At 34.3% G+C, this 16,417-nt stretch overlaps 1 protein-coding gene across 1 annotated transcript in view; it reads right to left on the reverse strand.

Annotated features, from left to right (window-relative positions):
• Positions 1-16,417, reverse strand: part of LOC148952506 (alkylglycerol monooxygenase-like) — a 185,282-nt gene that overhangs the window by 67,128 nt on the left and 101,737 nt on the right. The window contains exon 3 of the mRNA XM_089089215.1: positions 4,906-5,063. Within this exon, the coding sequence (XP_088945341.1) occupies positions 4,906-5,063 (158 nt within the window). The remainder of the gene's footprint in view (positions 1-4,905; positions 5,064-16,417) is intronic.

A 16,417-nucleotide genomic window follows, 5' to 3' on the forward strand; every position in this document is an offset into this window, starting at 1 on the left:
AAAATTTTCAAAATTCAAAAAAAAATCAAAATTCAAAATTAAAAAAAAATCAAAATTTTGAGATAGCCATTTTGTTCAGCGTAGTTGATTTCCGCATAGAAATTAGGTTTTTGAGGAGGACACTCCCCCACAACCCTCAGGGCAAGGGTTTTAAGTTATGCCCTGGGGCATATGAGAATGATGTTGCCACAATGTATTATTTATTATTGTTTTTCTTTAGACCAGGATACTTCGTATCGAAGAAGTTGTCGTAGAGACTTCAAAAAGGGTTCATTCAATCAGAATTTGGAGTGGCTTGTGCCCTTTTTAACAGTCGAAAGTAATTGGAAGGCAACTAACGCCCCTTCCACGCCCACCATTTCCCGAAACACATCCAATCAAAATTTTGAGATAGCCATTTTGTTCAGCGTAGTTGATTTCCAGATAGAAATTATGTTTTTGAGGTAGATAATTTCGGGGACCACACTACCTTTCCATGAAGATAAAATAAATTTCAAAATAGGGATAAAATCCTTTTTAAAAGACAGTGCATAGAAATTCACAAAAATACCAGATATTTCGGTCACATATACAGTGACCGAAATATCTGGTATTTTTGTGAATTTCTGTACATTGTCTATTAAAAAGGATTTTATCCCTATTTTGAACTTTGTTTTAATGTTTTTGTGGAGGACACTCCCCCACAGCCCTCAGGGCAGGGGTTGTAATTTATGCCCTGGGGGTATATAAGTTTTTTATAAAAAAAACTTTGTCGTAGAAAGTTCAAAAAAGGCAATTGGAAATTCAAAAGGCTAGTGACCTTTTTAATAGTCGAAAGGGATTGAAGGGCAATTTACCCCCCTCTCACGCCCAACTTTTCCCCAAACACATCCAATAAACATTTTGAAATAGCCGTTTTGTTCAACGTAGTTGAAAATACTGGAAATTATACCTTTGAGCAGGACACTCCCCCACAGTCTTCAGGGCTAGGGTTATAAGTTATGCTCTGGGGGCATATTAGGTTTTTATTGAAATCTTTGTCTTAGAAACTTGAAAAACGCCTCATTCGATTGGAAATTCAAAGGGCTAGTGCTTTAATAGTTGAAAGTGATTGGAAGACAACTAACCCCCCTCTCACGCCCATCTTTTTCCCAAACACATTTAGATAACCATTTTAGTCAACGTAGTTGAAAGTTTTGGAAATTAGGTCTTTAAGGATAACCGCCCCCCCCCGCCACAGCCCGCAGGGCAAGAGTTGTAAGTTATTTCGTGGGTTATATAAGGTTTTTATAGAAAGCGATGTTATAGAAACTTTAAAAAGGGCTAACTCAATTGGAAAGTGAAAGGGCTAGTGTCCTTTTTAATAGTTGAAAGTGATTGAAGGGAAACTAACCCCCCTATCATGCCCACCTTTTCCCCAAATATATCCAATCAAAATTTTGAGATATCAAAATGTTGAGAAATTACGTCTTTTAGGATAAAAACCTCCTTAGAGCCCTCAGTGCAAGGGTTGTAAGCTATGTCCTGGGTGGATATAAGGTTTATATAGAAAGTTGTTGTAGAAGTTTCAAAAAGGCCTCATTTGATTGGAAATTGAAAGGGCAAGTGCCCTTTTTGATAGTCGAAAGTGAGTGGAGAGTAATTAGCCCCCCTCTCACGCCCACCATTTCCCCAAACACATTCAATCAAAGTTTAGAATAGCCATTTTGTTCAATGTAGTTGCAAGTTCTAGGAATTATGTATTTGAGGATGACAAACCCTCCAGAGCCCCCAGGGCAAAGGTTGTAAGTTGTGCCCATGTGAGGATACAAATGATTGTGCATTGACAGTTTAATATGCATATACTGATATTTAGTAATCAAAATGTTAATATTATTTGATTTATTAAAGTTATAAAAGTAAAAACATTTATATTTTTTCAGTAAAGTGCAAAAGTATTTTGTGGAAAAGTTTTTTTAATTAATTAAATAAATTTTTTTTTTAATTGAAAGTAAGGAGCGACATTAAAACTTAAAACGAACAGAAATTATTCCGTATATGAAAGGGGCTGTCCCCTCCTCAATGCCTCGCTCTTTACGCTAAAGTTTTTTATTGTCTTAAAAAATAGAGTTTTGAGAAAGAGTCTAACTTTAGTGTAAAGAGCGAGGCGTTGAGGTGGGAACAGCCCCTTTCATATACGGAGTAATTTCTGTTCGTTTTAAGTTTAATGTCGCTCTTTACTTTCAGTTAAAAAAAGTTTTTTTATTTAATTTTGAACGTTTTTGAATTAATACAGGTTTTAATTTTTGCTCACCGTACATGACTAATTAAAAAAAACTTGCATATTAATTTTACTTTTATTTGGTTAAATGGTTTTCTCGAAAGTTGTTTAATTTTATTTACGAACGTTTTAATTAGTAATAAATATACGTAACATACGAATTAACTTACGTAACGAACTTCTATATTCATATATTTTTAATACGTATATTAGGGGGTTCGCCCCCTAGTGAAGACCTCGCCTTTTACGCTAAAGTTTGAATTTTGTTACAATTCTTTAAAAATGACCCCTTAATCACAAAGGCCGTTAATTAGAATAAATAGCTCTTATGAAAGTACTGAAAAATTTTGGCTTAAAGCCAAAGATTTCTGTTCGTTTTAAGGTTTGGTGTTGCTCCTTACATTCAGTTGAAAAACTTGTTGTTTTGTTTTTATTTAGTCTCTTATCGTTTTTCTAAATAATGCTGGGAAATCCGGCACCCCCTTCACAGAAATGTCCCTTCCCCATGAAAACTTCATCCATAGAAAGATCCTCCCACATAATCCTCGACGTATCCCCCCCCACTACCAGAAAAAATACCCCCTGAAAACGTCTGTATACTTCCCAATAACCAATACTATATGTGAACATTGGGTGAAGTTCATAACCTTCAGCCCTCCCCCCGGGGACTTTGGGGGATTAATTCATCCTTAAAGACATAGTTATTATATTCGACCATGCTGAACAAAATGGCTATCTAAAAATTTTGATCGGGTGACTTTGGGAAAAACGGAGCATAAGAGGGGCCTAGTTGCCCTCCATTTTTTTGGTCACTTAAAATGGGCACTAGCACTTTTAATTTCCGTTCGAATGAGACGTCCCACGATATTCTAGGACCACTGGGTCGATACGATCACCCCTGGAGAAAAAAAAAAGAAAACAAATAAACACGCATCCGTGATCTTTCTTCTGTAAAAATACAAAATTCCACATTTTTCCAGATAGGAGCTTGAAACCTCTACAGTAGGGTTCTCTGATACGCTGAATCTGATGTTGTGATTTTCATTAAGGTTCTATAATTTTTAGGGGATGTTTCCTCTTTTTCCGAAAATCAGGCAAATTTTCTCAGGCACATAACTTTTGATCGGTAGGACTAAACTTGATAAACTTGATGAATAGGACTAAACTTATATATTTGAAATCAGCGTTAAATTCTGATTCTTTTGATGTATCTATTGGTATCAAAATTCCGTTTTTTATAGTTTTGGTTACTATTGGGCCGGGTCGCTCCTTACTGACAGTTTGTTAACACGAACTGTTTGAAACTATGCAATAAAACTCAACATGTAAGATAGCACTAAAGGTGCTATCTTTAAATTGCAAATTTTTCCTTTTTCTTATGAAGTGTAAGTGTATTGTATGTTAAGGAAAATGTATTTTAACTTGGATAATTATACTTAAATCTTAAAAGCCTATAGCCTATTATAGATGAGCTACTTTTCTTGAAACATTGCTGTGCAAAAGTTAACTCTTGATTTAAAGAGTCAACTTAGAGTGTATACCACCTCGCAGTTAGAGTAACTCTGGGTATGCTATGAAAAACAGACAGAAACGGAATTAAAAAGCCGCAACTTTTCTCAAATGAAAATAAAGATCAACATTCTAACTTAAAACGAACGACAGTTTTTCTAAATATCAGGGGGCAGGCCTCCCTTTCAGTCCCACACTCTTGCCACTAAAATTTGACTGTTGTCCCATTTTTTTTTTTTTAGAATGACGGCTCAAACACAAGAACCATTGAATTGGAATAAAAAGTATTTTTAAGATCCTATAAAACTTTAGCGTAAACAGTGGGAATAGCGTAAATAGGGGAGGGCAGCAACACTGATATTTGTAAATTGAAACCAAAACTCTAAAAAAAATCTCTATTACAAAACATAAGATCCCCCCCCCCCCCACCTCTCCTTACGCTAAGTTTGACTCTTTTTTTCCAATTCTTTACAATCAACTCCACAAACACAAGTAGAGTCTAATGGGAATAAGAAGTAATTTTAAAGCACTATGGAGCTTTACCGTAAAAAGCAAGGGGTCGAGGAGGGGGAAACCCTCCTTATACGTGGTATAATTTCTCTTAATGTATCTTTTTACTTCCCTTCGAGAAAACTTTTTTTATTTCATTTAAATAAAAAGTTCAAATAAGGATGAATCCTTTTAACAGACAGTGATAAATTTCACATAAAATACTTGGTATTTCGGTCACATATGAAGTGACCGTCATTCGTAGTATTACTGATGACGGTATCAGTATTACTAGATATTTCGAAATAATAGAATACAGACGAAATACTAGATATTTCGATAATCAGTGAGTATTACTACGGATTACGGTCACTGCATATGTGACCGAAGTATCCAGTATTTTTGTGAAATCTATCTCTGTCAATTCAAAGGGTTTATCCCTATTTAAACTTTTATTTATCGTCATGGAAAGGCAGTGTGCTCTTCAAAATCATATTTTTCATTTCAATTTCCATCAATTTTTCTTTTTTTTTACTTAGCAGTATAAAAGTATTCCGTACGAGTTAATTACACTCAGCAGCATGATTTAGAACCAATTCCCTTTTCTTAGGACAATAAAGAGCTGTTAATAAGGAATCACAGTCAGACAATGACTACTATCGGCTTACCGTGACCTGCTCGGTGGGCCCAGTAGTAGCCAAAATCCATCCCAATTGCAGCTATTACCCAAGTCCAGGTTGAATCCCAGGGCAGTTCTAGATTGCCCTTTCCCCATTTCTCATATATGTAAAAATAAGCAACATGCTCAATGCCATGAAACAATATCCTATAAATAAAAATGAATTAACACAACTGCACCTATTAGCACAAAATGCATGTTAGAGATTATGCAAAATCAGGATATTTTTAAGATGGGTCAGAGAACTTTGTAAGCAAACGTAAAATAATTTAATTCAAATAAAGATCGTGGGAAGGTAAATCAAGCTGTTAATTGAAGACCAAAAGATTGGTATCAATATCACTAGCCACAATCCAACTTAATCCCTGATTGGTCACTCTTAGCAGATGTGTCCTAAGTCGCTTGCAAGAACCCACGAAGAAAGATAGGGAAAAAATGTTCTTACGATTGCATGGCATATAGACATTGATGAGGACCATATTACTGCACTTTTTTGCCAGTAAATTATGATCAGAAGAAATAAGCTGAGGCTTCTGAAATTCCGAGCTTCTGAGCGAGGTGAACTTAAGTTGCAAGGCCCCAGAGGGTCAACCGCGCCTTTTTTAGCTTCACGTACAAACGTGTGGTGGGTTGGAGACCGATTAAGAGTATCTGTATTGTTATATAGTTAGAAAATGTTCCTGTAGGAGAACTATCAAACAGTTCGTGGTAACGAACTGTAAGTAAGGAGCGACCCGGCTCAATAGTAACCGAAACTCTACAAAAGGGAGTTTTGATACTAATAGATACATCAAAAGAATCAAATTTTTATGCTGATTTTAAAAATTATAAGTTTCACCAAGTTTAATTATAACTATACAAAGTTACGCGCCTGAGAAAATTTGTCTTATTTTCGAAAAAAGAGAGAAAAAACCCAAAAAGTCATAGAACTGTAATGAAAATCACGCCATCAGATTCAGCGTATTAGAGAACCCTACTAGAGAAGTTTCAAGCTCCTATCTGCAAAAATGTGGAATTTTGTATTTTTTTTAATTTTTTTTGCCAGAAGAAAGATCACGGATGTGTGTGTTTTTTTCGCCAGGGGGGATCATATCGATCAAGTAGTCCTAGAATATCGTGAGAGGGCTCATTTGAAAGAAAATTAAAAGTTCTAGTGCTCTTTTTAGTGACCAAAAAATTGGAGGGTAACTTGACCCCCTCCCAAGCTCATTTTTTTCCCGAAGTCACCCAATCAAAATTTTGAGATAGGTATTTTGTTCAGCATAGTCAAAAATCTAATAAATATGTCCATGAGGATAATTTAATGCCCCACAGTTCCCGGGGGAAGGGTTGCAAGTTATGAACTTTGCCCATAGTTTACATAATTATAGTATTGGTTAATGGGAAGTATACAGACGATTTCAGGAGGGATTTTATCTGGTGGAGGGGCTGGAGGAGGGGGTTACGGGGGAGGATCTTTCCATGGAGGATGTTTCTTTTGGGGGAAGGAACATTTCTATGAAGGAGGCGACAGATTTTTCAGCATTATTTAAAATAACGATCAGAAATTAAATAAAAAAAACAAGTTTTTTCAACTGAAAGTAAGGAGCAAGATTAAAACTTAACAAACATAAATTATTACGTATATGAGGGGGTTCTCCCCATAGTCATTACCTCACTCTTTAAGCCACAGATTTTTTAGTACTTTCATAAGAGCTATTTATTCTAATTAACGGCCTTTGTGATTAAAGGGTCATTTTTAAAGAATTGGAACAAAATTCGAACTTTAGCGTACAGAGCGAAGTATTAACTAGGGGGCGAACCCCCTAATATACGTATTAAAAATATATGAATATAGAAGTTCGTTACGTAAGTTAATTCGTAAGTTACGTATATTTATTAATAAAAACGTTCGTAAATAAAATTAAGCAACTTTCGAGTTGCCCTCCAGCGAAATCTCGCTCTTTACGCTAAAGCTTTTTTAGTACTTTCAAAAGAGCTATCTATTCTAATTAACCGGCCTTTGTGATTCAGGGGTTTGTGATTCGAACAAAATTCAAACTCTAGCATAAAGAGTGAGGTATTGACTGGGGGGTGGGCAAACTCCCTAATATACGTAATAAAAACATACGAATATAGAAGTTCGTTACGTAAGTTAATTCGTAAGTTACGTCATAGTCCCCTTCATAGCAATGTCCCTTCCCCCATGGAAACTTCCTTCATGGAAATATCCTCCTACATAACCCCGGACCCCAGGCACGTACGCAGGAATTTTTTTCGGGGTGGGGGGGGCCCGATTTGTTTCGGGGGGGGGGCCAAATCCTTCAAACCCATTATTCTGTGAGAAAAATCAGAAAATTATGGGAAAATGAAAAAATCGTGTGATTTCGGGGGGGCCCAGGCCCGGAGGCCCACCCCCCTGCGTACGTTCCTGCCCGCCCCCCCCCACTACCAGGAAAAATCTCCCCTGAAAACGTCTGTACTGTATACTTCCCAATAACCAATACTATATGTTAACATTGGGCAAAGTTCATAACTTTCAGCCCTCTTCCCGGGAACTTCGGGGGATAAAGTCATCCTAAAAGACATACTTATAATATTTTCGAACATGCTGAACAAAATGGCTATCTCAAAATTTTGATCAGGTGACTTTGGGAAAACAATTAGCGTGGGAGGGGGCCTAGTTGCCCTCCATTTTTTTTGGTCACTTAAAAAGGGCACTAGAACTTTTAATTTCCATTCCAATGAGCCTTCTCACGATATTCTAGGACCACTGGGTCGATACGATCACCCCTGGGGAAAAAAAAACACGCATCCGTAATCTTTTTTCTGGCAAAAAAAAATGCAAAATTCCACATTTTTGCAGATAAGAGCTTGAAACCTCTACAGTATGGTTCTCTGATACGCTGAATATGATGGTTTGATTTTCATTCAGGTTCTATAACTTTTAAGGGGTATTTACCCCTTTTTCGAAAATCAGCCAAATTTTCTCATGTGCGTAACTTTTAATGGGTAAGACTAAACTTGATGAAGCTTATATATTTGAAATCAGCATTAAAATCTAATTCTTTTGATGTATCTATTGGTATCAAAATCCCGTTTTCTAGAGTTTCGGTTACCATTGAGCCGGGTCCCAATAACCAATGCTATATGTTAATTAAATAAAAAAAACAAGTTTTTTAAACTGAAAGTAAGGAGCGACATTAAAACTTAAAACGAACAGAAATTATTCCGTATATGAAAGGGGCTGTCCCCTCCTCAACGCCTCACTCTTTACGCTAAAGTTTTTTATTGTTTTAAAAAATAAAGTTGTGAGACAGAGTCAAACTTTAGCGTAAAGAGTGAGGTGTTGAGGAGGGAACAGCCCCTTTCATATACGGTATAATTTTTGTTCGTTTTAAGTTTTAATGTCGCTCCTTACTTTCAGTTTAAAAAACTTGTTTTTTATTTTATTTCTGATCGTTTTTTAGTTAATGCAGCTTTGATTTGCATAAAAATTTTACTTTTCTTTTGCTAAATGGATGTCTTTACAAATTAACTTACGTAACTAACTTCTATATTCGTATATTTTTCTTCTGGCAAAAAATACAAAGTTCCAGATTTTTGCAGATATAACCTTAAAACCTATGTAATAGGGTTTTCTGATACGCTGAATCTGACGTTGTGCTTTTCATTAAAATTCTTTCACTTTTAGGGGATGTTTCCCCCCTCTTACAAAATCAAGTAAATTTTCTCAGGCTCGTAGCCTTTGATGAGTAGTACTAATCTTGATAAAATTTATATATTTAGAATCAGCATTATAAACACATTCTTTCGATACATTTATTGACATCAAAATTCCGTTTTTAAAAATTTCGATTACTATTGAGCCGTATCGCTTGTTTTTTTTTTGTTTTTTTTTTATTACGTATATGTTATTACGTGTATGAGGGGGTTCTCCCTTAGTCAATACCACGCTCTTTACGTTAAAAGTTAAAAAAAAATTTGATTCACAAACCTCTGAATCACAAAGGCCGTTTAATTAGAATAGATAGCTCTTTTGAAAGCACTAAAAAAAAACTGTAGCGTAAAGAACGAGGTATTGACTTGGAGGAGAACCCCCTCACATACGTTATAATTTCAGTTCGTTTTAAGTTCTAATATTCCTTCTTACATTTCAGTTGAAAAAACTTGTTTTTTTTTATTTAATTTCTGATCGTTTTTTAAATAATTCTTGGAAATCCGGCGCCCCCTTGATAGAAATGTCCCTTACCCCAAAGAAACATCCTCCACAGAAATATTCTCCAGAGTAATCCCTTCCTCTAGGCCCCCCCCCCCCTCCAGAAAAAATCCTTCCTGAAAATGGTTGTATACTTCCCAATAACCAATAAATAATGCTGGCAAGTCCGGCGCCCCCTTCATGGCAATTTCCCTTCCCCCATGAAAACTTCCTTCATTAACAGATCCTCCAACATAACCACCGACCCCCCCTTACCACCCACAACGAGAAAAAAAAACTCCTGAAAACTTCTGTATATTTCCCAATAACCAATACTATATGTTAAAATTGGGTAAAGTTCATAACTTTTAGCCCTCCCTCTGGGAACTTCGGGGGATTAAGTCATCCTAAAAGACATATTTATCATATTTTCGACCATGCTGAACAAAATGGCTATCTCAAAATTTTGATCGGGTGACTTTGGGAAAAAAATAAGCGTGGGAGGGGGCCTAGTTGCCCACCTTTTTTTTTGTCACTTAAAAAGAGCACTAGAATTTTTAATTTCCGTTCAAATGAGCCCTCCCACGATATTCTAGGACCACTGGGTCAATAAAATCACCCCCGGGAAAAAAAAAAACAAAAACAAAAAAACAAATAAACACGCATCCGTGACCTTTCTTCTGATAAAAAATGTAAAATTCCATATTTTTGTAGATTGGAGCTTGAAACCCCTGTAGTAGGGTTCTCTGATACGCTGAATATGATAGTATGATTTTCATTAAGGTTCTTTAATTTTTAGGGGGTCTTTCCCCCTTTTTTTGAAAATCAGCCAAATTTCTTCTGGCGCGTAACTTTTAATGGATAGCACTAAACTTGATGAAAGTTATATATTTGAAATCGGCATTGAAATCTGATTCTTTTGATATATCTATTGGTATTGGTCTATTGGTTTCGGTTACCATTGAGCCGGGTCGCTCCTTACTTACAGTTCGTTACCACGAACTGTTTGACATTGGGTAAAGTTCATAACTTTCAGCCCTCCTCCTGGGGGCTTCGAGGGATTAAGTCACCCTAAAAGACATAGTTATAATATTTTCGACCATGCTGAACAAAATTGCTATCTCAAAATTTTGATCGGGAGTAGAATGGCCCCTATTGACACCACTGTCCACCCCTGCTGCCACCTACAACTTTATTTACATAATTTATTCAAGGATTATCGATCTGTTGTTTTTTGGCCACGTGTAATGACATGAGGGGTGATTTACATAATCGCTCGGGGAATTATTGATTTATGACACTGTGGAGTGATTTACATAATCGCTAGGGGCAATGTTATTGATCTAGGACTCGAAGGGGAAGTGGATTTCCGAGAACTTGATTGCGTAATCGCTAGGGGAAATTATTGATTCACGAGCGTGGGAAATTAAGAAACAAACATGGCTTCATTGTTGTTTGGCTAGCCTAACCTGAGAAATTGATTTACATAATCGATGGGGGAATTATTGATTCACGAAGGGGGGAATTAAGAAACAAACATGGTTTCTTTGATCTTTAGACTAACCTGTGAACTTGATTTACATAATCGCTAGGGGAAATTATTGATTCACGAAGGGGAAATTAAGAAACATTAAGGCTTCTTTAATCTTAGGTTTGTGGGATAAACGTTCTTTAGGTCAGAGAAAAATTAATATTCTGTTTTTAAATATGGCTTCATTGATCTTTAGTGTCAGGAATTATAAATGACATCCCTTGTTATCTTGGAATTATGAGGGAGTCTAAAGAGATAGAAATTCTGTTTTTTAATACGGCTTCACAGAGTTTTAAGTCTCAGAGATAAATTGATATTCTAACAAAACCTTAATAGTTTAGCTAGGAAAATTTATGAGATGAAGAGATTAACGTAGGAAAGGGTTTCCTAGAAATTTGAAATGTGAAAGCACAGAGATGCCAAAAACAAAAGGAACACACAGAAATTACTTTTAGGGATTATTTGGGCGAAACGGTTTTAGACAGCTTATGGAATTATTTCGGCGAAACAGTTAGAGACATTTTAAAAGAAGATTTTAGAAAGAGTTTAAGAAGAGGTTTTGAGTGTGGTCGTTATAATACACAAGTTTCATTTGAACAGTGTTGTGAGGTTCCCTACCACAACCCCAAAGGGCCCCGATCACCCGACCCCGATCCAAAGGGTTCCAATCCCCATACCCCAATCCAGAAGGAACCCCCAATCCCTCTACCCCAACCCCGAAGGAAGCCCCCGGTCCTCAAAGGTCCCCCAAGCTCCCAAAGGGCCACCGGCGCCCCCAAAGGCCCACCCCAGACCCCCAAAAGCCCTCCCAGGACCCCCCCAAGGCCCAACGAGCTCCCAAAAGACCCACGGGGTCCCCAAGGCCCTCCAACCGTCCCCCAATGTCCCCCAGGCTCCCAACTGGCCCCCCGGACCCCCAAAGGCCCTCCACCGGTCCCCAAAGGTCCCCCAGGCCAGAGAAGCGCTGCCGGGATGCGCCGTGGGCCAGGAAAGCGCCACAGGATGCGCCGCAGGGATGCGCCGCAGGTTAGGAAAGCACCGCAGGGGATGCGCCGCAGGGAGGCACCGCAGGGAAGCGCCGCAGGATGCGCCGCAGGGATGTGTGTGTATAAGTTTTTGTGTGTGTGTGTAAGTTTTTGTGTGTGTGTATTTTTTTTTTTGCGTTTAAGTTTTTTTGTGTGTGTTTGATTTTCTGTACGTGTGTAAGTTTTTGTTTATGTGCGTAAGTTTTTTTTTTTCTTTGTAAGTTTTTTTTTTTGTGTGTGTAAGTGTTTGTGTGTGTGTAAGTTTTTGTGTGTGTGTAAGTTTTTGTGTGCGTTTTAGTTTTTTTGTGTGTAAGTTTTCGCGTGTGTGTAATTTTTTTTGAATGTGTAAGTTTTTGTGTGTGTGTGTTTGTGTGTTAGTTTGTTTGAGTGTGTGTGTGTGTGTCTGTGTGTGTTAGTTTTTTTTTGTTTGTAAGTTTTTTTGTGTGTGTAAGTTTTTTTGTGTCTGCATGTTTTTTTGTTTGTGTAAGTTTTTTTGTGTTTGAGTAAGTTTTTTTGTTTGTGTTATTTTTTATTTGTGTTTGTAAGTTATTTTTGTGTGTTTTTAAGTTTTTGTGTGTGTGAGTTTTTTTTTTTGTGTAAGTTTTTTTTGTGTGTTTAATTTTTTTGTGTGTGTAAGTTTTTTTGTGTGTTTAAGTTTTTGTGTGTGTGTGTAATTTTTTTTGTGTGTGTAAGTTTTTTTTTTGTGCGTGTTAGTTTTTGTATGTGTTTAAGTTTTTGTGTGTGTGTAATTTTTTTGTTGCGTGAGTTTTTTCTTTTTGTGGTTTTATATGTTATTTTTTGTGTTTAATTTTGTTTGTGTGTGTAAGTTTTTGTGTGTGTGTGTAAGTTTTGTGTGTGTGTGTGTGTGTGTAAGTTTTTGTGTTTGTGTAGGTTTTTGTGTGTGCGTGTAAGTTTTTGTGTGTGTGTAAGTTTTTGTGTGTGTGTAAGTTTTTGTGTGTGTGTAAGTTTTTGTGTGTGTGTAAGTTTTTTTGTGTGTGAAAGTTTTTGTGTGTGTGTAAGTTTTTTGTGTGTGTGTAAGTTTTTTTGTGTGTTAGTTTTTGTGTGTGTGTAAGTTTTTTTATGTGTTTTTTTTAGTTTTTGTGTGTGTGTAAGTTTTTATGTGTGTTTAAGTTTTTTTGTGTGTGTGTATTTTTTTGTTTGGTTGTCTGTTTGTTTGTTTTTGTAAGTTTTTTTTGTGTGTTTCAGTTTTTTTGTGTGTTTATTTTTTTGTGTTTTTTTAAGTTTTTTTGTGTGTGTAAGTTTTTTTTTGTGTGTATTTTTTTTTGTGTGTGTGTAAGTTTTTGTATGTGTGTTAGTTTTTTTGTGTGTGTAAGTTTTTTTGTTTGTGTGTAAGTTTTTGTGTGTGTGTAAGTTTTTGTGTGTTTGTGTGTGTGTTTGTGCAAGTTTTTGTGTGTGTGTAAGTTTTTGTGTGTATGTAAGTTTTTTTGTGTGTGTGTGTAAGTTTTTGTATGTGTGTAATTTTTTGTGTGTGTGTGTTAGTTTTTGTGTGTGTGTGTAAGTTTTTTTGTGTGTGTAAGTTTTTGTGTCTGTGTAAGTTTTTATGTGTGTAAGTTTTTGTGTGTGTGCAAGTTTTTGTGTGTGTGTAAGTTTGTGTGTGTGTGTGTGTGTGTGTGTAAGTTTTTGTGTGTGTAAGTTTTTGTGTGTGTGTAACTTTTTGTGTGTGTGTAACTTTTTGTGTGTGTGTAAGTTTTTTTGTGTGAGTAAGTTTTTGTGTGTGTGTGTAAGTTTTTGTGTCTGTGTAAGTTTTTTTGTGTGTGTTAGTTTTTTTTTGTGTGTAAGTTTTTTTTGTGTGTATAAGTTTTTGTGTGTGTGTAAGTTTTTGTGTGTGTGTTAGTTTTTGTATGTGTGTTTTATTTTTGTGTGTGTGTGTATGTTTTTGTGTGTGTGTGTGTGTGTAAGTTTTTTTGTGTGTGTAAGTTTTTGTGTGTGTGTAAGTTTTTGTGTGTGATTGTGATTATTTTCTATGAAGATAAAAAGTTTCACTTTAATTCTAAATTTTCTTAAATTCAGTTCCGACTTTTCTCAAAGAGATGAAACAATTTTAAGTTCTGTTCCAAATATTTTCCCGGAAAAAGAAAAGTCCAAAGACATAAAAAATTTAAAGTTCACTTCTAAATTTTTCCATAGAAGATAGGAAAAGTTATAATATGATTGTGATTATTTTCCATGAAGATAAAAAGTTTCACTTTAATTCTAAATTTTCTTAAATTCAATTCCGATCTTTCTCAAAGAGATGAAAAAATTTAAAGTTCTGTTCCAAATATTTTCCGGAAGAAGAAAATTTCAACTTCGATTCTGAATTTTTGTCAATGAAAATGAAATAAGTTATTGATCAATTCTATTTTCCTAAAATAATATAAAATTTTCCACTACAATTCAGATTTTTCTCAAAGAGATGATAAAATTTAAGATACTGTTACAAATTTTTCATAGAAGAGTGAATATTTCAATTTCTATTCTGAATGTTACCACATAGCATAATTAATTTATATTCTCTCCAGAGAAAATAAAAGTCTTCCACGATAGTTTTAAGTTCACCAAGACGTAAAAAATTTAAAGTTCACTTCAAAATTGTTTCGTAGAAGATAAGAAAACCTATGCTATAATTGTGATTATTTTCTATGAAGATAAAAAGTTTCACTTTAATTCTAAATTTTCTTAAATTCAATTCCGACCTTTCTCAAAGAGATGAAAAAATTTAAAGTTCTGTTCCAAATATTTTCCCGGAAGAAGAAAAGTTCAACTTCGATTCTAAATTTTCTCAATGAAAATGAAATAAGTTATTGATCAATTCTATTTTCCTAAAATAATATAAAAAGTTTCCACTTCATTTCAGATTTTTCTCAGAGATTAAAAAATTTTAAATACGGTTCTAAATTTTCATAGAAGATATAAAAGTTCAAGTTCTCTTCTGAATTTTACCAAAGAACACAATTCAATTCTAATTTCTCCAGAGAAAATAAAAAAAGCTTCCACAGATTATTTACCATTAATATAAAAAGTTTCACTTTAATTCTAAATTTTCTTAAATTCAATTCCGGCCTTTCTCAAAGAGATGAAAAAATTTAAAGTTCTGTTCAAAATATTTTCATGGAAGAAGAAAAGTTCAACTTCGATTCTGAATTTTCTCAATGAAAATGAAATAAGTTATTTATTGATCAATTATATTTTCCCAAAATAATATAAAATTTACCACTACAATTCAGATTTTTCTCTAAGAGATGAAAAATTTATAAATAGTGTTCCAAAATTCTCTTAGAAGATGGAAAAGTTCAATTTCTCTTCTGAATTTTACCAAAGAACATAATTCAATTCTAATTTCTTATGAGAAAATAAAAAGCTTCCACTTCAGTTTTAAGTTCACCATGACATAAAAAATTAAAAGTTCAGTTCTAAATTTTTCCATACAAGATAGGAAAAGTTATACTATGATTGTGATTATTTTCCATGAAGATAAAAAGTTTCACTTTAATTCTAAATTTTCTTAAATTCAGTTCCGACTTTTCACATCGAGATGAAAAATTTAAAGTTCTGTTCCAAATTTTTCATAGAAGATAGGAAAAGTTATACTTTGATCGTGAATATTCAAGTTCTCTTCTGAATTTTACCAAAAAACATAATTCAATTATAATTTCTCCAGAGAAAATAAAAAGCTTCCACTTCAGTTTTAAGTTCACCAAGACATAAAAAATTTAAAGTTCAGTTCTAAATTTTTCCGTAGAAGATAGGAAAAGTTATGCTACGATTGTGATTATTTTCTATGAAGATAAAAAGCTTCACTTTAATTCTAAATTTTCTTAAATTCAGTTCCGACTTTTCTCAAAGAGATGAAAAAATTTAAAGTTCGTTTCCAAATATTTTCCCGGAAGAAGAAAAGTTCAACTTCGATTCTGAATTTTCTCAATATAAATGAAATAAGTTATTGATCAATTCTATTTCCCCAAAATAATATAAAAAGTTTCCACTTCAGTTCAAATTTTTCTCAAAGAGAGGAAAAAATTTTTAATACTGTTCCAAATTTTTCATAGAAGATAGAAAAGTTCAAGTTCTCTTCTGAATTTTACCAAAGAACACAATTAAATTCTAATTCCTCCAGATAAAATAAAAAGCTTCCACTTCATTTTTAATTTCACCAAGACATAAAAAATTTAAAGTTCAGTTCTAAATTTTTACTTAAAAGAGAGGAAAAGTTATACTATGATTGTGATTATTTTCTATGAAGATAAAAAGTTTCACTTTAATTCTAAATTTTCTTAAATTCAGTTCTGACCTTTCTCAAAGGGATGAAAAAATTTAAAGTTCTGTTCCAAATATTTTCCTGGAAGAAGAAAAGTTCAACTTCGATTCTGAATTTCCTCAATGAAAATGAAATAAGTTATTGATCAATTCTATTTTTCCAAAATAAAATAAAAATTTTCCACTTCAGTTCAGATTTTTCTCAAAGAGATGAAAAATTTAAAATACTATTCCAAATTTTTCATAGAAGATAGAAAAGTTCAAGTTCTCTTCTGAATTTTACCAACAAACACAATTCAATTCTTAGTTTTTCCAGAAAAAATAAAAAGCTTCCACTTCAGTTTTAAGTTCACCAAGACATAAGAAATTTAAAGTTCTGTTCTAAATTTTTCCGTAGAAGATAGGAAAATAATACTATGATTGTGATTATTTTCCATGAAGATAAAAAGTTTCACTTTATTTCAAAATTTTCTTAAATTCAGATCCGACTTTTCACACAGAGATGAAAAAA

The sequence above is a fragment of the Artemia sp. Qi Xiang Cuo genome, chromosome 5, assembly GCF_049724085.1.
Source record: "Artemia sp. Qi Xiang Cuo chromosome 5, ASM4972408v1, whole genome shotgun sequence".
NCBI classification, from domain to species: Eukaryota; Metazoa; Arthropoda; class Branchiopoda; order Anostraca; family Artemiidae; genus Artemia; species Artemia sp. Qi Xiang Cuo.